This window comes from Numenius arquata, chromosome 7, assembly GCF_964106895.1.
Source record: "Numenius arquata chromosome 7, bNumArq3.hap1.1, whole genome shotgun sequence".
NCBI lineage: Eukaryota > Metazoa > Chordata > Aves > Charadriiformes > Scolopacidae > Numenius > Numenius arquata.
This window is the reverse complement of record NC_133582.1, coordinates 11833957-11857428: the sequence shown is the minus strand read 5'-3', so window position 1 is coordinate 11857428 and position 23472 is coordinate 11833957. Positions and strand designations below refer to the sequence as shown.

Sequence of the window (23472 nt, the reverse complement as noted above, 5' to 3'; positions counted from 1 at the left end):
AAAATCAAATTTTACATCAAGCGAGTAGACACAAGATTATCCCAGTCCTTTGACAGAATCCTTAGAAACAACACAGAACCAGTACTTGACTTCAGGAAACAGGTCTAAGATCAAGTTGTGAACATGGGGAGAAAAAACCAGTTGATGAAGAAAACAATCATGACTCATTAGGCCTAGATATGTGCATTATAAACAAATTTTCTTTTGGTTTATTTTCTGTTTCCTTTTAAATATTTTTTTTAAATGATATAATCAAGTTTATACATAAGACGTTACTGTCCTGTAACATAATTTTAGTTTTATTGAACATATACATTTTCCACATAATTCATACTTAGTCGTTCATCTCATTCCTAATTTATTTTTTGATGGCAGTTTAATATATTTTTAATTTCTATGAAATGGTAGTATTAGGAGTAACACTTGTCTGAATCTATTTTCTTTACTGACTAGAGCTGAAGGAGATTAAATATTGTATTATGGAAAACCAGAATATAATTCATTATTTACTGTTAACATCACTAAGCCCACAAAAATATCAACCAGTTATCAATCATTACCCGTTTTTAATTACAGCTAGTAATTATGATGCCATTTTCCATATATAATACTTAAGATATGCAGGTGTCAAAATGATTTGAAGTTATTAATTTACAAATAGCTTAACTCAAGTCCTTTTTCTAAAGAAATAAAACATTTTATGGCAAAGGAAAGGCTAAACATAACTAGACCTGTTTCATCTTTCCCTTTAAAAATTCTCTCAGTTTTTACTGTGAAAGAAGTCAGAACCTCAGATGTCATTATTTAGTCCAAACACATTCATGTTTACACTGGAATATAATAACTATACACAACAATATTATGCGTATATTATAAATACACACAGGTCAGAGTATTAATGAGCTACTGCATTAAACCCTGAATCAATCAAAAGGAGAATACACAGAAGACTGCTGTAAACACTGTGACTGGAAAATTTATTTGACAGGACTTTCACCATGTCAGGTAAGAAGCAATTAATATATCAAAACAACTAAATTCTGATGCAAGTTCCAAAGCTACACTGCAAAATCAAAATTTATCATCTGTTTGTCCACACTAAATTATCCTTTGATAGCTCCAAGCCAATAAAATACTTGTCTCTCCTAAAAAAGCTAATGTTCTAATAAGGAAATAAGAATGACAGAAAATTCTGATTGTAAAACATAGCTTTAAGAATAGAAATTAAATACCAATGGACAGCATACCACTCAAAGAAGCAATTTTGACCATTAGCAAAATGAAAATTTAAAAAATAAAAAATCCTATGAAACATCTAGAATCCATTTTGATAAGACTAGTGAGGGAAATTCTATCGCATACAATCCTAAATCCGCAATAGAAAAACTTACCCTTCTAAAAAACGGCAGGTACTTGTGCAGGGCATTTTGCCTTTACAATTCTAATGAACTCGACAAATTATTTTGCTGTCTATTCAACAAGCTATTTCCATGCTAATACTTTCCATGAACTTCTGTTTTGTGATTCTGAGGTGAACTTCCCACCCTACCCCAAAGGATTCATTTCCATAAGGACTTAAACATGCATGCGACTTTAAACACAGGTTATTTCAAGCATGGTTTTACCAAAGCACATCTGTCTTATGCTTGAAATGACTCGTATTTTAAGAACATTAATGAACTGCAACCCTAAGCAGGCAAATTTGAGCACAATGGAAAACCAAGAAATGTGCATAACTGTAGTTTCTAGAGTACTGTTTTACCAACTTCTAAACTGTTTCTTCACATGCATGTTTTTTATGTCCTGTAAGACCATTTGAGCATTTTTAAATGTTCATTTATTGCAAATGTTAAATCTGAAGGTTCTAAGAATGATCAAATTCCTTCTTAGTTACTTTTACACTGGCACCAAAGAATATTGCATATTTCATGTGCCTAAAAAGCTCATGCGGACTGTTAAATAAAACGCTGTTAATAATCACATCAAATTATTCAGTAATCATATGACAGTGAAGAATTACCTTGTAAAATGTTGGATTAAAAATATGGAATATATGAGTAAGTTTAAAATATCATAATCTTCACATACAAATAGCTAAAAGAGAAAAAGGACAAAATTCTGAATATAAATAAATCAATTATGAATTATATGTTTAACCCTCCTTGAAAGTTAAAAACTGCACTACTACAGAGTCAGTTGCTATTTCGGGTCTCTCAGTTTCGAAGGCACACTGTTAAACAATAATTAAACCATCCTGATAAATTTTCAATGAAAGTAAGAAAACTCAACAGAGTTTACTCACACTCCATTCCAGGGAGACCTTTTTCACTTTGTCAAGTAATATAATTAAGGAAAGTAACATCTTTGTTAAATGTCATCAGCATATTTTTATAAGCCACTTACCAGTGTGGTAAAGATATAGTGATAGTATTCTGTCATCATTCCCATAGCTAAAGCCTTAAAAAAATAAACAAAAGATTAATGTTTCTGAGGTCATATAATACATTTTTATCACACTTACATGGCAAATGAAAAACTGCAAAAGAACACTACTGGGATCAGACTATGGGGTTGGAATTATACTAAAATTAGGTCAAGCAAGTCGTTTCCTAGCAGTTAGAGCAGATTACTGACTATTAAAGGAATTTATGAAGCAGATCTTCTGATATAAAGAATATTATTATACTGTTTAGTGCAGTAAATGTGAAAGAGGCTTATAGTTTTACATACTAATGGATGCATTAAGTTGCCACACAAAATTTGAATCAAAAATATTTTCATTCATTATTGAACCCTTCCCTTAAAAAGAATAACCTAAAATGAAATATTTTTTTCTATTTTGATAAACAATACTATGCATTTAAAAGAAGGAAATAAGCTTATATTATATGTGTGTACATTTTTCCAACCATAGAAGAAACTACTTAAGCCAAGTTTTGAATAGCAAAATACATACTATTTCAGTAAAAATAAAGAACAAATATACATAATATGATTCTATAAACTCAGGTATCTATCAAGTACCTTCACCTGTCCTGCTAAATATGTAATACTAATAGTTTTTTTATTAACTGTGCATTTTAAAATGTTCATACTTTTAACAGCATAAGAACAAATATTTCTACATACAATTTTAAAGCAATGAACTATGGATGTCTCATCACTCTTATTCACAAAGGGCATTTTCACCTGTATCTTCATGCTTTGCACAAAAGTTGTCTTAGATTAGTAAGATTTATTCAATCATTTGAGTGCCCATAGTGATTTTTACCTAATTTTAGCACTGTAAAAAAGCTACACAAGTAAGCAATGTTTTCTTTCTTTCCAGGAACTATCAAAGGAATTCTTTGCCAAGTTGCTACCAGTTACACCTCCTCAAACACACTGAAGGTAATTGTAATAATATCAGAATTTGTAAAAAAAAAAATTTCCAGAGTTCTGAAGACTAAGGGAGTCTTTTTACTTGTGACATTGTCTGAAAAATGATGAAATGACTAGTCTATATGTTCTTTTACAACAAAAAGACTAAAATGAATTTGAAATATCAGCTGCAGATCGGATTTTATAATATTTTAGACAAGACTTTGACAAAAACTGCAACAACACTTTTCCAATGGATGACTATTGTGTATTTAGAATTCCACAATAATATTTGGAAATACAGTGTAGTGTGCCAATAACAATTTAAATTCTCATAAACAGAGGAAAACCATTATCTCATGAGAAATATTACAACTTCATTAGAAACTGTACAACCACAAACATAGTTAGCTTTTTTAAGTACTTTTTTTGTTGTTGTTTTTAAACAAAGCCAAGGTATCTTCCTCTGTATATGTAACACATTTGCACTCACCTAAATCTTAACTGCTTACAATCAGGTCTTTCATACTCCACAGAATCTCTACACAAGAACATCCCACACATGTTCCCCGGTTCTGCTATGTGCTGGTGTTGTCTCTTTTCCAGGTCTTCTTTCTCTCACTTTCCTCACTTCTCAAAAGACCTCACTCCTTTTCCCTCTTCAAAACATTGTCATTTCTCTGCTCTCATTATTACAGTGTTTTCCTAACCTTTTAAATCATGTCTGCTTTTTCCTTGCCTGGTACTGTAGTTACCACTGAGATTTGCCTTAATTTAATTATGCTTGTCTGAAAGAAGGGATTTTTTTTTTCCCCTTTTCATGATGTACTTTTAGCCAGAAAACAGTAGTTGCCATTTCACTGGCCTCTCAAGGTACTTCTTTTTTTTTCTTTATTTCAACCTTGTTTTCTTTTCCAGCAACTTCATTGTTAATCTTCTTTCCAATCATTCTCCCAAGAAACCTGTTGTCATGTCTCCCCAAGTTCATCCCTTATTACCAGAAAAAAACAGTTATTTGTTTAAAAATTAGTTAAAAAATTAGTTCACAAATTAATATATAAAGATCTTTATATTTCTTTTTCAGAAAACACTTATAAACACTATATTTGGAATGATATCACTAAATAATAAATACAGTCTTAATCTGTGTCAATTTTAACAGCAAGAGCTCACATTCAGCTGAAGAACTACCAATTTTAGACATATTTAAAGCATTGCAATATTGGAGCTGAATGGAAAACTAAATGTCTGCAGACACCGTACGAATATCTAAACACTCATGGAAGAATTGTTCCCCTATCTTCCTTCTATAATCTTTAGGATGAGCAGAGTAGTTTGATAAAAAAGCTTATAAATTGATTTAAAGAAGTTGAACCCTCACTCTTGGGTCCTGGGACATGATTAAAGATATAATGCTTTTAATTTTTATTCCCATTTCCCTTGAGTCATATGGTTTATGCAATGTTGTTTACTGTGAAAGAAAAGTTCTCTTTCACCTGAAAACTACTAGGTACAATATAAATAGCGTACCTTGATGGAGTTATTGTTAGTACTGCAGCTTTGTACTGTCATCAACACATTTCCCATCTGCATTTTTAAGATGTTAAAATAATTAAATGTACGTTTGATGATTTGGGCTAAACAATTAGACTAACCAGGCTGGCTTAGGTTTAGCAAAAAGCAAAAACCACCAGCAGAGGTTTAAATATACTAGGAATTAATAAAAGCCTTTTAATCAATGAACAATAAAGCAAAGAAATGATAGTATACATGTATGTTTACAAGCAATTTTAATTGTACCTGCAACAATACTCCTGAGTGCCTTTAATGACAGACATATTTTCAAATCTTAAATACATTTTGTTTTCAATTTAAACCATACAGTCTGCTAGCAAGCATAATATAAACATGAATTAAGTCACTAAAAGCTGTGCATTAGAAATGTAGAATATTGTTTTGGATTAAGTATTTTTCCTATCCTCCTTTTTGCAAGTCACAGTTCAGTTAAAAAACTATGGGGGAAATGGCCTCTGAGCATAAGGAATTCCCAGTCTTTGGAGCTAGCTCGTTAAACTAATGCAGACACACAAAGGCATGTCTTTCATGCATAGTTAGGGTTACAGTAAGCTTTTTCATCCTATATGTGAACCAATGAATCTGTTTCTTTAGAAAAAACCATAATGAAAGCAGCTACTCTTAGAGTCACCAATAAGATTATCTCCGAAGTCCTTGGCTGATTTTCAGTTAGGCCTCAGTAAAACTGACATACAATTCCCCTGCTTGTTAAATGCCATTAAGTCTGGATATTACTTTTATTTATTAGGGATGAAAAAGATTAGGCCGTCTAAAGCAAAATGATGATTACCTGTTTCAAGATGCCTGCTGCCATTTCATGGCTGCAGTCAAAAATTACATGGAATTCTTTGCCTCTTTTCATCTCCTTTAGCAATGGCTTTGCATCTTTCGTGTCAGCTGGTAACTGACGGATTTTTAGTCTCAGGTTGTATCGTGATGGAGCCTTGATGAGCTCTTGTAATCGAATAAGGCCTTAAAGAAAACAGAGGAGTCAAAAGAAAAGAAAATTATCAAAACAAGAACCTGAGCCACTAACAGGATAATTTACTGTAAACGTTCATAGTTTCCTGAATTTTTCTCCCTTCTCAGTAAGTTGCAAGTGATACACAAAAATTTTATTAAAAAGAAAAAACAAAAAAAAAATCGACACACAATACTTTCTTATAACAAGTCTTTCTTCTTCCTTAATATTAACAGAGAGTAGGCAGAGTCAGTTCAGATTACCTTAAAACAGCCAAATCTTCTTTTAGCATTATCATGCAACTATGATATTCCTCTTCAAATAATGTATATAATTATTCTAATTCAATTGAAGCAATATCCCAGATTAACATTTTGTAATCAGACTAGCCAGTCTCCATACTAATCTATCAGGTTTACATACAAAGTTGTGAATCATTTCAGCATAATTTTCTCACATAATTCAGATGAGTCTTTTTTTTTGTTGTTGATTATACAGATAACAAAACACATAAATGCAGCAGCAAAGAGGCTGAATAAATGATTCATGCCATTGCATTCCTCTTCAATACTCCACAATTCCATTTTGAATGACTTTACTTTTACTATGGAATTAGATGCAGTCACATTTTTCCAAAAATCTTATTCACATTAGCATAACAGTGTGTGGTGTGGCTTACAGATCACTGATTGGTCTGTGACTAATATTACATATTAGGTTGTTTAACTGTATTAAGATGACCAGGTAAAAACAGGTGTCCTACAAAGCAGCAGTTTATTTCTGTGTTAGGAAAAAAAAGAAAAGATGTATTCTGCTGTGCTCACTTTCTCCTTGCATTGGAGCTTTCCCCACTTAGTGGCAGTAACAAGGGTTATTGTTCATCATTATGTTTGCAGTGCACATATATAATATACCCAACTGCCAAAAAATGGAAACTCCGCTTAGGTTTTCAGTTACAGCAGGATCTAGGTATAAATGAAGTGAAGTACTTCTAAAATCTGTAATAGCTCACTTCACTGGATCAAAAATATTAATGGAGATGACTAATTATTATTAGTTATCATCACAGGCAGCACTGTCTAGTATTAAAAAAACACTGGTATTTTATTTTATCTCTAGATATTGTTCCTGGTTACAAGTGGATGTCAAAGCTGTCTTGATTTCAGGAAATGAAGTTGTCGTAATGTAACATGGAATCACACTACATCGTCAGTAAGAAATCGTGATAACCTCTGACAGAGGATTTAATACAGCCTTTTTCCAACATACATTGTTCTTTTAGTAACATAATGCTGAGAGATTTTAGTAACATAGTATTGCTATGATTCTTTGCTATGAAGCTTTTAGATTGTAAAGCACTTAGCTCTAATCATTTCCAGCAGAACCAGACCAGTAGGGAATAAAAGTAGAATGAATGTCCTTGCGAACAAAAAATTTAGATGGTTTCAGATTGAGGGAAGGATCACATTTCAAAGCAGGGTCTTTCTCAAAAGCAAGGTCTTCTTTGACCACTTCTACTTAAGAACTACAAATCACAAGAGTGGCAATATGGGACAGGTAGTGTGACACACACTGCCAGAAAAAAAGAAATCCTGGCTTTTGGTGCTCACTAGTCAAATACGACTGAAAAGACAGACAGAAAGACAACCTTACTAAATAGCCACATTAGTTCAAATAGATAGTTCTACAAAATGTTGTTGCCATGTAACAGACAACAGTATCCAAAGCTGATATACGAGCTGTCAGTATGTGAACTAGAGATCTGCACCTATCTGAGCTACTTACATCACACTTAAGAGCAAGAAGACAGCTAAAAAATTGCAGATTTGGGGCTGGAGGGCAAGAATCTGAACGTACAGACATCTTCAGGACCTTGTACCCCTGAAGTATTTAGATATTAATAGGGACTTCTGAGATGAGCTATTTTAAACTTCAAGTAATATTTAGTGGAAAAAAGTCTATGTCACATGAAGGTTTGCAATGAACCTTCAGTCATTCCTTGCAGCAGATGATCAAAACTAGAAACCACTGTGAATACAGGAGATTAAAACAACATGAAACTCTTAAACACATCTTTATGTCACAGATATGTGGTAAGAAAGAGATTATGATCAGTTTCACAAAACAAGTTTTGATGTCCCAAAGGGAGAGCATTAAATAAACTGCCAAAGATGAGAAGTCCGCAATTGGCTCAAAAAATCATATCCATGAAATGTACAGAAAAATTGAAAGCTATTTAAAAAATAAACTTTACTGGTGAAAAGATGTTAAAGGAGATTCAAGATTAGGAGATTCAAAACTGCACTGCTGTTTGAGTCTCAAGTGGAAGCAACTATTACAAAATATGCATCTACTCAAAAATGAGGAAAATCAGACCTGCGTTTCACCCACACAGTTGTTTTTGGATAATAACATGATGACTCTTCTCTCAGGTTTTTTGTAATCTCAAATATATTTGGTGTTTTTGTTTTTCAAGAGGAATCAAATTTTATTTTATTCAGGAGGCAGGGAATGAATAAAGTATTATAGACTATTCTTAAGTGCACTATTATCCAAATCTACAGCTGGAGTTGCTCAGTAGGAGACAAATAAACTCTTGTTAGTATGATGGTTATGACAGTCATCTGAGAGAAGAAACACCTGGGCTTTAGTCCATGTTCTCATATTTCTATACTGAACCACTTCTCAAAAATAGCAAGAGACAAAATCAGCTTTACTGTGCAAGTTTTGGAATCAGACAAAACTTATTATGTTTGTGGAAGTGATTGTGAAATTAACTTGATTGTATAAGACATTAAAGTGATTAATGAAATTCAAGTTTTCTGTACTAGTACCATACTCAGTATTTTTAGTATATCAAGAGTTAAAAGGCAATCCGATTGTTCTTTCTTGATTGCAAACTGTTTGTTCTTTCAAAGCATTGTTTATTTAGAAGGGCAAAGTGCCTAATTTGTATGTTTTACTCATTCTCAAGTGCTACACCAATCACTTTTGTTACATCTTTGCAGACAGAATGGACAGTTAAGATTGTCAAGCAACATTAAGGTGAGATGGAAGGAAGGGAAAAAGAGAGGGTGCTTTTCTCTGTAGCAAGTCTATAAGTTCCAAAATTTTAGTAACCAATGTAGGACATTACAAGTTGACGGGTGCCTTCATCTATCCCCATTTCTTCCACAAATGCAATACAATTTTGGTTCTTTACTGTAGGTTCAAGGTTTGTTACACAATGGCAAGAAGTGTTTTGTAGCCTATAGGAGGTTATGAAGTAAATGTCTTACTATACTCTTATGAATTAAACATTTACTGTATGGCTGAGAAAAAACTACAGGGAGTGAGAGCCAACAATTCAGAAACTTTTTTCCAAGCTTTGTTCTGTTTCAGAGCATTAACCAAGCAGGGAGGTAAAGTGCTCATCACTTCACGCTCCTCACAAGAGCCTAATGGGACTGTTCAAGAATTAAAAAAATGAAAGTCCTCCTCTTCATAAATCTTGTCATGATTGGGCTACCCCAAAGAAAGAAAAAACTCCACAAAAATTTGAAATAGATTTACAGATGCAGGAACTGATACCACAGCAATTGAAAACTATCAAGGAGAATACTATGAGAACTATATTGTCTGCTTGGTAGGCCACCTGTGTATCTGAGAGAGAAACGATAAGCAATAAACAAAATACCACACTGTGAAGGTAGTACAAAAGCTGTAGAAGCTACTGGAGGAACCTGAGCATAAGAATGGGAGGAAGAAAACCTGTGAACGCACACCTCTGTAGTGCACTGACTGAACCTCAGTCCTGGGGCCACACAGGTGTGCATGCAAGCAAATGAAGAAGCATTTATGCCTTCAATAACTGTCAGGACGCAGAAATAGTAACCAATGAGCTTTCTCAAAACATATTTTAAGATACAGCAAATCTGAGACATAAACAAATTCCAGGTGTTTCAAAGCTAAATCTTTTTCTCCTGTCCTCATCAATGTGAAATAAAAAAAGCAACCTCAAACTTTTAATATGTAGTATTGCTGGTCATAGCTTCTACATGTAGCAGAATATTTAACGTCAGTAATAGCTACAGTTAACACATGCTTCCATTTTTAAGATTTTAACATACATTTTTCTTCGTGTTTACAGACACCAGCATTTAACTTTAGATGAATTATGCGGGGCACAAAACATGTTCCAGTCTACTAAATGACTCACTTCAGTAGCCCACCAGGCCATCCACTACAAGGAATATTTGTTCTTCCTCACCGATACCTAAAAAATAAATTCTTGGTGCCACAAGTTCAACATTTTCCAGTTTGCTTGGCTCTCACAAGAATGATTTTGGAAAACAAATGCCTCTCACTCACAAGGGCTGCCGCCTCCCACACAGAGCCCGCTGGACACGCCACTCTGTGGAGAGCGATGGTGTGGGGCGCTACTGTGAAGCTTGTCATGGGTGGAAAGTACTGCTACCACAGTCACCCTACAGCCCCTCGCTGCAGAGAAACACCTCGTGGAATGAAAAAAATCAGATAGTGCTGAGCACACCTCTCTCTGGTATTTTTATTTCTATGTCAGAGCACCGATGGGTAAAGTGCTGAGAAGCAGCATTTCCTCATTCAGGCCATTAGTGGACACTGAGTAAAGGCTTTCTAGGCCTGGATCACACTTCTAAAGAAGGCTCTTGCAAATATATATCAAAGGCTGAAAGCTTCCTTCCACAACGTACCTAGCATTTGCGATGCAGTATTTGTGCTATAAGTATGTGAAGAGCAGTCTTAGTTTTCCAAGAAAATAAAAACCACAAAATGAATACCCTGAGCAAAAATGGCATAATTCATCTGAAAAAAAAAAAAAAACAAAAACACAAAACAAAACAAAAAATCCAAACCACCACACACCAAAAAAACTCCAGAACCAAAACCCAGCATTTTCTTTACCTTTTCCTCTCCACTATGCCTGGATGAAGGCACTGGAGTTGAAATGTGTTGGAGATTATTCCTTGTGTGAGGCACAAGGTACAAGGGGGTGCGCTGTGACCTGCCCAGCGCTGGTCACAGCTGGCTCCAGCCAGCGCTGAGCCAACCTCAGCAGTATTGAAAAAGCCCACAGGCCCCAAAGAGAGTCATCCCAGCTCAAAAGCATTGAAGAAAGACACAGGCCACCACGAAGAGCTGGAGACAGTCTCTTCGAGGGAGGGAGCTCCCTGCCACGGCCCAGCCCTGCTGAGGGGAAGGCAGGCCTCAGCCTGTGGAGGCCTCATGCCGCCAGGGGCTGTGGCCTGGAACGACAAGAAAAGCCTTTACACACAAAGCAGCAGCAACCATTACACAAAAGAGCCTGAAGCTGCTTCTCCCCCAGGCACCTCCTAGGGTAAACGTCTAAAAAGGTATGTATTTATGTAATTGCGTCTTTTTTCTCAATAACAAAATGAGTGGTTGGAGCTTGTGTTTTAAAAAAAACAACCACCCTGACTCTGGATTGTTTTGCCTGCAGTGTCTCCCGACCATTTTGAGCAGTTTTATTCCCACCCCCTGCTTATTTTCTAGGTTAAATATTGAGCAGTGGGTCGTTCTTAGTGACCAAATAAAAAATTAAGCACTGAAAAGATAACCTAAAAGAACAAGCTCTTGCATGTAAATTACACATCTAGGTCTGGCTGCGGACAGTAATTGCTTCCCAGCTCCTGGTTGTCACTGATCCTCTTTTCCCTACTGCACCCTAACATACTGGCTTCCGCAGAAAGAATTGGTGCAATGGCCAAAGAAAAGGTCCAGGCGATCAAAACATCTCACAGTTGAGAAGTAACCAGACAGTCCACACATGATATAAATAAATTCTGCCACTATCCTTATAGTAACAATCTGCGTTTGGAGTTGAATTTTTCACAACAGTAAGACATCATACATTTAAGGCTTTTTACAGTACAACTAGTGTCTTCCAGTAATCGAAAATGAGCTCTACCTTATTTAGTGTCTTTAACACACAGTCCTGAATACATCAGGAGTCAGACAAATTTACTGGTTTTTTTTAGTTTTAGATGTTCGCAAAATTTATTCTGTGTTTTCACTTTCTCCTAATACTGTTGTGGCCCATTTGAACGAGTGAGATTCCCGAGACTCAAGGAAGACTGCTGCTTCCTACTGAGTCCAATTTGTCTGTGGGACTCCATTTCTACTGTTTATGCATATGGCTAAGGGCCAAGGTAGTTTTAGGTCAAACAAGCGTAGAGTATTTATACGTTAACCATAAGTTTCTGAGCTACTGCAGCCCCAAAGTAACTTGTTGCTGTTGTCTGACATGAGAGGAAACGGACAAGCTGATTATTTAGGATCAAAGTAGCAAGCTGTCGTGGACTGAGGAATAAAGTCCCTGGATCATCAAAGGACACTTTCAAAAGGGCACCTATCTAGCTCATGTGTAGCTAATCAGAAAAAGAGGTACCAGAGCCTCCAATGAAGGTAGGAACATAATATGTGAACTACAAGGACAATGAAGCTAAGGACAAAACGAGTCCTTTCTTTACCATGATTTTGAGGAGATATTTGTCAATGCAAAAGCACAGATTTCAGCCTAGAATGTTTTTTAAAAACTTATTTACAATATAAAATGAAGTACAGCTCTCAGATGAAATGCTGACTTCTTATTTTATTAGCATTACAGGATCCCAGTATAATGAAAAAAAAACCAAAACAAACCCAACCATTTCTGTGGACAAGCTCCTAAAAAAAATAAAATCTATTTTACAACAGTATAGAAATAATAGCTGCATTTTGGGAATGTACTTCCTGCAGTTTCTTTCACCAGGGACACCTTTTTCCTGTCCCTTTAAACTCTCAGTTCCTTCTTTTAGCAGCCACTGTGATAGAGTCTTACCTCTGAATGGCTGGGAAGAATGCGGTGTGAGTAACCCTTTTCAGAAGCTGCCATCAATTCATCTTTAAGGAGAGTCCTGAAGGAGCAGTTTGTGAGCTCTCCAGCTGGCATCTTCCTCCAAAGAGATCAATCACATTACCTCCTGGACATGTTCAACTTCAACCAGTCCAGGAAGCAGGAGCCCCAAGTTTGTTTTAAAACCTGTGTCTCCAGCTCAGCAGTCTTGTGAGCCATTGCTATGCCACCTGGCCTGCTCATCAAACTATTTATCATTTCCGTTAATGCAGTCTTTGTGCTGCACAGGAAGAATGCAAGCAAATGCGCCTTGCAATAGGCTGAACACATGAACCTCTTTCTGTACAAAAGAACACTAATGCTCTTTTAAAGGCTACTCCTATCTTCAGAATCTCAAACTTCAGAAATAATAATATATTGCTTTCTAAAGCTACCAGAAAAGTTTCTCTATTTTCAGCAAGTTCTTTCCTCTCACACCTCTCTACACTCTTCTCCTTCCCTGACATCTCCCTGCCCAGTTTTTCTGGTTATGTCTCAGAAAAATATCATTGTATATTGGGCTTTGAAAGGAGTATGGGTAGAAGGAAGGGGAATGCCAGTTTATTGGGCATTGATAGAATGCTTCACATTAACTGGAACAGTTCATTGCTGTAAAATGATTCACAGATATTGAACACCCTAAACTCTCAGTTTTATATTGGCAAAATTTATGAACTCTCAATATTACTTTTATCATACTCATCCTTTACTGAAAAAAGACCTCTAATGAAAGGATTAAAAAGAAAAAAAAAAAAAAAGAAAAAAATTACACTTACTAGCAGAGCTACTTGAACAGTGGGCTGTTCTGCATTATTTGGATGTAACAGCATAATACAGAAACACCATTAAGAAAAATACAGAGAAAATAGAGATGAAGGGAAAAAACAGCTTGATGGACCTTTCTCACTTATTCATATTTAGCCCTTTTACTACATTAAGATCATTTCACCCAATGCCAGCAGTGTAAAGATCCTTGAAATTGTCATCAGTTATATTTAAACCCATTTAAATACAGTACCCAAACGGTGTAAAGTGTCTTTAACGGAGGAAGAGGTTTAAGATACATAATCCAGAAAAATTTATCTTCTTAAACATAATTAATACAGCTTCTTATTACTAGCTTTGAAGTCCCACATTTTAGCAGGTTTTTTCAATCTTGTAATTGAAGCATTGGAGAGTAATCAGAACACTATGTGTATATGCATGTATTTACAGATAGTACCGCATTAGGGCTTTATGCCACTTGCAATCTGCAATACTGAAAATGCACTACAATTAGTGGTGGTTATGTGAAGAAAAGTTCGAAGATATTGTGTTGACTTAAATTATTTTTCTGTTATTAATCTTGGTTCCTACCAGAAAAATAATAGCCCTGTATCAGTAAAATAAGGAAAAGTATCTGGTAACTGACTTCAGTATCAGTTTTGCCAAAGCAAATTCTGTTTAACAAGCCCTTTGTCGAGAAATATAGCCGCTCTGTTTAGAATAACTAGAGCTGAAAATTTAAAAATTAGACTCATTAGGGCAAGCCAAGATACACTAGCCACCCATGATAGTATTAGTATTTGCCAGAATAAACTCCAGAGGTCTATTTGGTTGACAAGATTTACTTCTGGCGGATGTATAGAGGCTCTATAATGTCAATCTACCTGTAAGTATGTACTTATCTCCTTATCAAAGTATACAGTAGTGATCTACTGCCCCCAACTTTTCTTCAGAGACACAGAAGAACTCCCATTTATAAATCAGAACACCCATAGACTATGTTGACAGTGCTTCAAAACCCGCAGTTTGTGTTGTTAGAAAAAATAATTTGATCATCAAGTTGTTGGGTTTGGGTTTTGGTTTATTTGGGGGTTTTTGTTTTGGTTTTTTTTTTTTTGGGTCGGGGGGGAGAGGGAACGGGCAGCAAAGATTGTTTTTTTGAAGAAATACATTTTGTTGGAGCATATCACTACAAAAAAAAGTTTTAGTCACACTGAAAAGCCAGTTCTGGGTCACCAAGTATGAGAGGACAAATAAAAGTTATTTCCAACTGAAAATATTTTTCAAAAACTCTCTCTTGGATGGTAGCCATGACAGTAATGAGAGACGCCTTTTCAGTTTAGGTAGCTAGTTCTCTCCTGGCATTTCTTTTCCTAAAACACTTCTCCTCCTAGAGTTTTTGTCTAGACTGGGCTGAGACTAAATCATCTGCTCCAGATACAAAACTTCAACCTAGAATAATGGTACTGATGCCAGTAATCCATTTACTGACTTAATTGCCTGCTGAAACAAGATTTCTAGGGCTAAGAACTATGCTTCTCTCTAAACTTCTCCATAACTGTGGCTATGATGCAGTCTCCCAACATTCACCTTGCTTTCATGCTGGCACATTGAGGTGTGTGCTATTCTGTGACAATCAGATAGTTTTGCATGAGCTCCAAAGCTCTATGTTTAGAAGCTTACAACAGAGATATTTTAGGTATTTATTTTCATTTTAAAGGCTTTACAATTTCCTTTATTAAAAATAAACTAATTCAAAGATGAAGTGTACATAGGAAGGAGGGACATATATGAATGTCTTTTGTTCCAAAATTTGACCTGAGCTTTAAACATTCAGCAGAGAGATGATTTGCCTTAACATCCACACTTTTGGATTCAACTGCATGTTCAGGTATAGTAATTAATGCCTTCCGGGCACATTAGGAGAGGAAGTCCAGTCCCCAAACTTCAAGTGATCCTTACTTTGTATGTGGAAGAATGGACCCAATTCAAGACCTTTAACCTTTATCTCCAGCAGTCTTACCCATTTTTGGTAAACATCAGCTCCGCAAACAGAGGCTACTTTGCTGAAGAACCTGGGATCAACAGTGATCACACAGATGGTATGAGTATGTGTCACCAGACTGAGGAGACTTCTCTTTCACTCCTTGACCTGCACTTCCACAAAATGATACTGGTATAACCAGTGGTGCACTTCAGGAGGACTTAGAGCACAGTAACGCTAATATCTGAGAAAAATGAAAATGCTCCTTTCTAAAACAACCAAAAAAAAAAAGGTAGAACTATGTTGTTTACTACATGAGTATGTGCACATATGTTTATGTATTTGAAATACAAACCTCATTATTATGAAAGATCTAAAAGTGTCTAGACTAAAGAGAGAAAAACCCCTTTCTTTTAGTCTAAAAAATTATTTCCATTTTGAAACAATTACTTAGTACAGGAAAGTAGGAGTGTTTAAAGTTATATTCATAATTAATATTGAAGTTGAGATTACTAAAATGCCACATATAGGAGAGACTAACCTTAGGGTTAAAAAAAATGACTGAACAAGAAAACCAGGGATCCAGGATTACCTCCACAGTCAGATTCCCATTCTGATACTGTGAATATCACTTCATTTTTCTGTGTCTTGGGTCTCAGCATTTGAAAGTTAAATCCATTTTACTGCTGCTTCAGCATAACCAGATGTAATTGAAGTACAAGGCAATAATCAGCTTTATTGTTTTCCTTAAATATGCTAAGTGAGCACGTCAGAGCACGGGTGCGAACGTCTTTTATAGTTAGTTTCAAATAGCCAATCCCAATTCAGCCTATTTCCAGAAACAATTCTTTTCTAATAATGGCTTTTCAGCACTGCAGTGAAGAAGCCCTCTACCCCATCCCACACAGTTCCACAAGAGGGAATCAGTCTGCTGCTTAAGTTCAGAAAAGGCCTTCAGTTCATGGAAGGGTTCTGATCTTGAAGATCACTATAACAAGATGAAGAAAATAAGTGTTTTCATACCACCCGAGTACTGCTGCAGCATACAGCAGCTGGGAAAAAAACCCAACTGTCCATTCCTTCCCTCACCTCTGCACCTTGTGTGTGAAAACACAAGAAAAAAAAATAGTTTAATATAATTTAATAAAATGTTGAAAAGTAAGAAAACATTAAGCCTTTTATATTAGATTTGCCATGTTTTTCTAGTCTTCAGCAACATGTGACATTTCTTTACATATGCAGCTGTATTATGGTATTCCTGATTTGAAATATTAGTATTATTATTCAGTTTTCTGACCATGTTTTTTGGACATTTTCAGAAAGCTTTATCTTTATTTCAGTGTGATGATGATGACAACAATGACAATTAACAGTCCCGGGCATTTCAAAAGGATTCTTGTAATAGCATGAAGTATGATCTCTCAAGTGGCTGACATCCATGAGCAGTGCAGTTTAATGAGGGTGAAGAGGGGAAAAAAAAAAAAAAAAAAAAAAAAGATCTGCTACAGTCAAAGGACCAAACAGCTTTTGTCAAAGCTGTCAGAATCAACGTTAAAAGAAACAGTAGAACAGGTTCAAAATGTCTAGCCATACCCATAATAGTGGAAGCATCACTATTGTGATATTGAGTTTATTTAAACTCACAAAAGCAAAACAATTTAAATGACCATTTGGAATACGTTCATTGTTAATGCAATAATTTCTGGAAATATTACTTGTTCCTTAGGCTTACAGAACAATACTACAAAGTACCTTATGGATCTATTTTATTTGTATTTTAAATCTATATTTTTCTTTTTATAATACCATGTACTGTTGCAGTAAATCCAAATTCTTGGCCAAAACAGGGAGGGGGCTGTGCTACATGTTCTCCTAAAAGATGGGCTGGACTCATGAATTCCATTTAACTGGATGACGTTTACTTTTCTTTTTTAAAATTAAAATCGTTATAGAATTATTATCGAAGAACAACTACAGGTCCACTTACCGAAAAATAACAAAATTCAACTTTCTCCTCAGGCAGCTTGGTAAAGTCTAACTTCAAAACTGTAAAATGACTAAAAAAGTTTGGAAGGGAAATTTTAACTTCAAAATATCCTCCTTCCCACTGGTAGTTTCATACAGCACTGGAAAAATATTTCTGAACTTTATTGAACAAATGCTACAATAACTTTCTCAGAAAAGGAATACACCAAACTAACCAACCAGGTACATCCACATAACACAATTATGTTTAGCACATAACTACTAACTGTATTTTCACTTGAAATTACTGGGCACAGCACATGAAACACTACTTAAAAGATACTATGCGATGTGTAATCAGTCTGGAAAATATTTCTTCACTCTCCAAAACCAGATCAAAATTATTAGTGCAGTTAATTATTACAATTCTACCAAATCTGATTTAATTAAGAAAGGCTTAAAAATCTGTTGTCTTTAATAAGAAGATTCAATAAAATTTTGGATGTTTTTTACAAATGCTGCATCTTCTATATGACTTGGTGACTGAAGAGATGTGGAACAGAACTGCATGGCATTCCAGCTGATATGCACGGGAAGCATCAAGTCTGCTTTGCTTCCCATGGCAAATGTAGCTCTCTGATAGATATTCATTCCATTAAATAGTACAGAATCAATGCTAATTGATTGATAATGCACATATTTGAAATGCACAAAAATATCTTCGTTTAACATGCTGTGTTAAGCTATCTCAACACACTCTGTATCTTTAATAAGATTTGTATACAAGTTCATTTATTTGCAGAGAGGATACCCATCCAGCCCTTCAAGAATAACCAATAATGCAAATTCTGCATCTGCTTTGTAGAACCAAAATAAATACTAGTTAAAATTGCACAAGTCAAAACAGTATAAATGTACAAAAATACATACAGGTATAGTTTTAATCTAACTGATATCTAATATAAATCCAATTTCAGGAATCACTACCAATGGAGCAGTGCAATAGTAGTTTATAATTTAGTATTTCTGCACATTTGATAGACACATTAGTCAGCATCAGTGGTGGGGAATAGTCCTGATAGTGACCTTAAAAGGTCACCATTTCTTGTCTTTTCTGTTCTGTCTAGCAAAAGCAGTATGAAAACCTCAACTCAACAACAACAACAAAAAAAACACACCACAAAAAAACGCACAAGCCACAACAAACCACCAAACCTCCACAAGACAGAGAGGATATCTGTTCTTTGATTCCAGCCTAAACGGTCCTAGCTAAATAATTTCTGCTACAATTTTAAACTTGTCTCTAAATATGCTATTTAACCTAGAGGATAGTTTACTTGTTTCCTTTTGCAAGAACACTTTGTTGACTTCCCCTAGACTAAACCAACACTTTTTTAGTCTCTCCTCCCAGGCCATATTTTCCTAAGCCTCTGATCTAAAGAGCCTTCATCTTTCCTGAGGTCTGCTGCAAATAGCAATGTAATATGATGTGACCTTTCTTATGCAGATTAAATTGGAATTACCCGGGATATTCCAGGTCATACAACTGAGTACAATGTTATGCTTTCTTTCTTCTAATGCCATTGTTGGCTTATCCACAAAGACCCCATCTTATGTTAGATAGATAACTGTTAATATACTTTAACACAAATCATATTTTCTAGAGTATTGTAACTTCTGAGTTTATCACCTGCATATATATAATTTGTATACTCTTCAAACCAGAAAATGAACCTTGTAAGTATATCTTTTCAGTTTTGCAGTAAGCCATAACCAGTCTACTTACATCTTATTGCTCTTTTTTGAATCCATTTGACAACTGTTGCATAACGAATCTATTTCTCTAATTTGCATGTAAGAATGTTGCCTTAAACAGTATTACTTTCTTAACTCAATACTGCATTTTCCTTGTCTGTAATGCACCTTGGCCTGTCAAAGGAGGAAGTTTTACATTATTTGCTCTTGATAAAGCAAACTTGACAGTTACTCATCACTTTGAGACCTTCTCAGTATTTACTGAACAGTTTATTTGTCCAGCACTTTTCCAGGAATAAAAATTCAGCTGACTAGTCTATTAAAAAAAAAAAAAACCACAAAAAAAAAAACCACCCAACAAAACACCCAACAAAAAAGCCCAATCCCACACCTCATACTACAACTTCACTTTATTCTACCCAATTTTAAGCAGGTTCTAAGTTAGGAAGGTAGTTATTAGGAAGTGGGTAATGTAGATGTTAGTGAGCTTAAGCAACTAGGATAAATGTACTTTAAAATTTGGAGAAATATCTAAAGTAGAATAAATCTGAGCTTGCCTACCTTTTCCAGACTTCTAGAACTTCACTTATCATCCATGACCTCTCAAAAGGTAATTATTAACAGATCTAAGTTTACTTCATTTTCAAGTTTTTCAGAAGTCTCTTACCCAAGTGATTTGAAAACTTAAGTCCCTTGACAACTCTTTTAACGTTTTATTCAATTTCAGTATCACTTAAGAAATCTGATCAACTGGTCTGAATCTTCTTTGGTTTAGACTCCAACTAATTCTGTTGGCGGAAATTCCAGTTTTAATGACATTCACTTTCTTGAATTCTATTCAGTATATTTTGCTGTTTTGCACTTCCCTAGTAATAAGCCATTATATTCCATTCCCAAGCATTACTTCACTATCATAAATATCACAAGAATATCTCATACGTGGGCATTCAGCATTTTCAGTATTTAAAATGTCAACATACATTTTAAGAGCTTGCAACATCTTTCTAAGATTATTGTAAACTCCTATTGCAATATTATTGTATACTCCTATTCTCAGTAAACACCCAGTCTGAGATATTTGTTGATATTAAAACCTTGCCTTTGGTTAGTTGTGTTAGACGATTCTAAAGAGGATGGGAAGAAAAAGTCCTATCCACTTAATTTTCATGGTTTAGTGGTTTGGTTTGGATCTTGATGAACAGCAATGCAAAATGTGAAATATAGAATAGAATAGTTCAGCTGGAAGGGACCTACAATTATCATCTAGTCCAACTGCCTGGCCAATTCAAGGCCGACCAAAAATTTATGCATGTTATTAAGGCCATTTCTCTGGGAAGCCTGTTCCAGTGTTTGACCACCCTCTCAGTAAAGAAATGCTTCCAAATGTCAAGTCTGAACCTCCGCTAGTGCACCTTTGAGCCATTCCTACACATCCTGTCACTGCATACCAGAGAAAAGAGCTCAGCACCTCCCTTTCCACTTCCCCTTCTCAGGAAGCTGAAGAGCACAATGAGGTCCCCACCCCTCAGCCCCATTTTCTCCAAACTAGCTAAACCCAGTGTCCTCAGGCACTCCTTATAGGACATGCCTTCATCCTTTCACCCGCTTTGTTGTCCTCCTCTGGATGTTAAGTATCTTAACATCCTTCATAAATTGCAGGGCCCAGAACTGCACACAATACTCAAGGTGAGTCCACAACAATGCTAAATACATTGGGAATAAGATAATGTGAACTTTAATACTGGAAATTGTAGTTTTATTTACAAACCAATGCTACCCATATATTACAGTAAAAATACCAACAAAATGGCATCTTTTTCCTTCATTTGAATTAAGGCACAGGGTTCAATGTGGAAGACCAACACCAAAAAAAAAAAAATTTATTTCTGAAGTAATTTTTTTGAGCTTTTACTTTAGCTTCTGTGAATAGATGCAACAGATTTTTGGTGTTTATGCTCATTCACCCAAGACCAAAACAAATGTTAATTAAGAAAAAAACCCCAGAACTCTGTTTATATCAACTTAATCTGCATAAAAGCATTAGCTGGCAATGCAAATGCCACTATAATTCAAAGGCACCAGTATCTAACTGTTCATGTATTCTTTGTTTTGGAATGCTGAGATTCACAAATTTATTTAGAGTTTATGTAGTCTGTTTTCTTTAGCACAGAGATTAGACTATGTGCTTGAAATTAAGTTACTGTTTTGAGACCAATTAAAACCATTAGGATATGCAGCTGATGAACATATTGCCATTTTTCCACTTTTCTTTCTTAAAGACAATTGACTGTATCAAATCCGTAAATCTGAAAGGACTTAATTAGTATCCAGGGACAGTTTAGTGGTATTTAATTAACAAAGAGACAATAAATTACTTTAAGGGGAAAAAAAAAGAAAAACAAACAACCGAAACTAACCAACCTCTCATTATATCCTGCTAGGTTTTTTATAATGGAATATTCTAGTTAAAAGGAATATACTTTGCCATTTAGAATGACCACAGGAAGCAATACTTATCTTCAGTCTAGCAAGAAAAATGTTCTAGAGCCTCATTCCAACTTTTTGTCTGTATAACAGATGGACTACGTTAAAAAAAAAGTCTTGAGAGCTAAAATAAAGGGAGAAACTAAATCATAGAAGGAAGCAGAATATAGCTATTACACTTAAAGCAAAAAAACTTCAGATGCAGTATTCAGAGATCACAGAAAAAGGACTCTCACTTTTTTTTTCTTCCCTGAAAGAACAGACATCTACCCACTGTCACAACACCCACTCTATAAAAATACTACCAGAGCAGAAGGCTTTATTTTAATATTAAAACTTTTGCCCATTCTATGCTTATTTTTATTTCTATTACCTTATCCCCACTATAACAGACTGCATCTCTTCTTACTGAGACAAGATAGAATTAACCTTTCTAGTTTATTAATCTATTTATAGAGTCTTGACTCTTCCTTATTGCACTGTATTCAGCCTGATCTTTTCTCACTTCCAGTGTTACTGATCATATCCCATTAGAAGCATCTCTGTTTCTATTTCAGCGTGACACAATCTCCATTTTCTCTTGTGCTAAGTTACCCTGCTTTCCTCATTACAGGCTCCTGAGCAAGAGGCAGGTCTGATCAGCACAGAACAACCCAGCGTTCTGAGGTCCAGGCTGATGTGAGGAGCAACGGCCAAAGTGACTTAGCCATTTCTGCATCATAAACCTGGAGAGGGTTGGGGGCAGGGTCCCGTTGCTACCCATAATCCATGAAAAACAACTTCTTTATGTCCTTTCTCAAATCAGTAGCCAGATGTACAGTTATTCCTCCACAAAGAATACAGGGAGAATACTTCAATGAGGGAGACAACCCAATAATGGCTGTTCTTTGTGGTAAACTTTCAGATGTGCAGATGTTCATTATTGCATAGAGAACCTGGGATTCCAAATTTCTCTCTCTTTTCAAACTGGGTTCTAAACACAGACCGAGTTCTTCTATACTACCTTCATACCACACGATCTCAGATCAAATTGGATCCGGATCAAATAGACTGGTGGCAGTCTATTTTGCATATCTCATCATATGGATGTTGTAAAGGCAGCTACACTAAGGATTGAAAGGCACACAAAAGCACTACAGAAAACTGCATCTATGCTTACATAGAGCACCTCATGTGGCATCAGCAAAATGCTCTGCCGTCTATTAGAGAGACATAAATGGCTTTCCTTCCTATAAGACAGGAGTATGGGGGATTGCATACAATCAGACACAATGGTGCTGTCAAGAGGCAGCTGAAGTGTGCACTTGAAGTATCAGTCTCCAGTGTATTCCTGGGAATGACATGAGTTAATATGGGCTTTTATTGACTGCATGTCAAATAACTGCACAGCTTTTTCCATTTGTGTTTATTCAAGAAGACATAACGCATACTGAAGGAATGAAGAATATGGACAAAACTGTTATTAGAATGCTTTGAAATGGGTGAGGTCCTTTATTAGAGAATTAAAACTTTAATAATTCCTTACAGAATTCAGGAAATTTAGCCCTAACAATTAAGATATACTTTTTAAAAATAAATTTTAAGAAGTTTTTTAAAAATCATACTTTCCCTCAGAATCTGGATCTACAATCTTCCAGGATTTTGGTATATGGGCAACTCCCCATAAATTATCTTGAGAATAATCCAGACATAGTTTATGCATGTGTTGTA

The 23472-nt window shown here is 35.4% G+C and overlaps 1 protein-coding gene across 1 annotated transcript in view; it reads right to left on the bottom strand.

Moving 5' to 3' along the window:
- The window catches only part of GRIK2 (glutamate ionotropic receptor kainate type subunit 2), a 373275-nt gene that overhangs the window by 231500 nt on the left and 118303 nt on the right, over positions 1 to 23472 (bottom strand). Inside the window, exons 4-5 of the mRNA XM_074150299.1 lie at positions 5726 to 5907; positions 2404 to 2457 (exon numbers count right to left, since the gene is read on the bottom strand). Coding sequence (XP_074006400.1) covers positions 2404 to 2457; positions 5726 to 5907 — 236 coding nt within the window. The remainder of the gene's footprint in view (positions 1 to 2403; positions 2458 to 5725; positions 5908 to 23472) is intronic.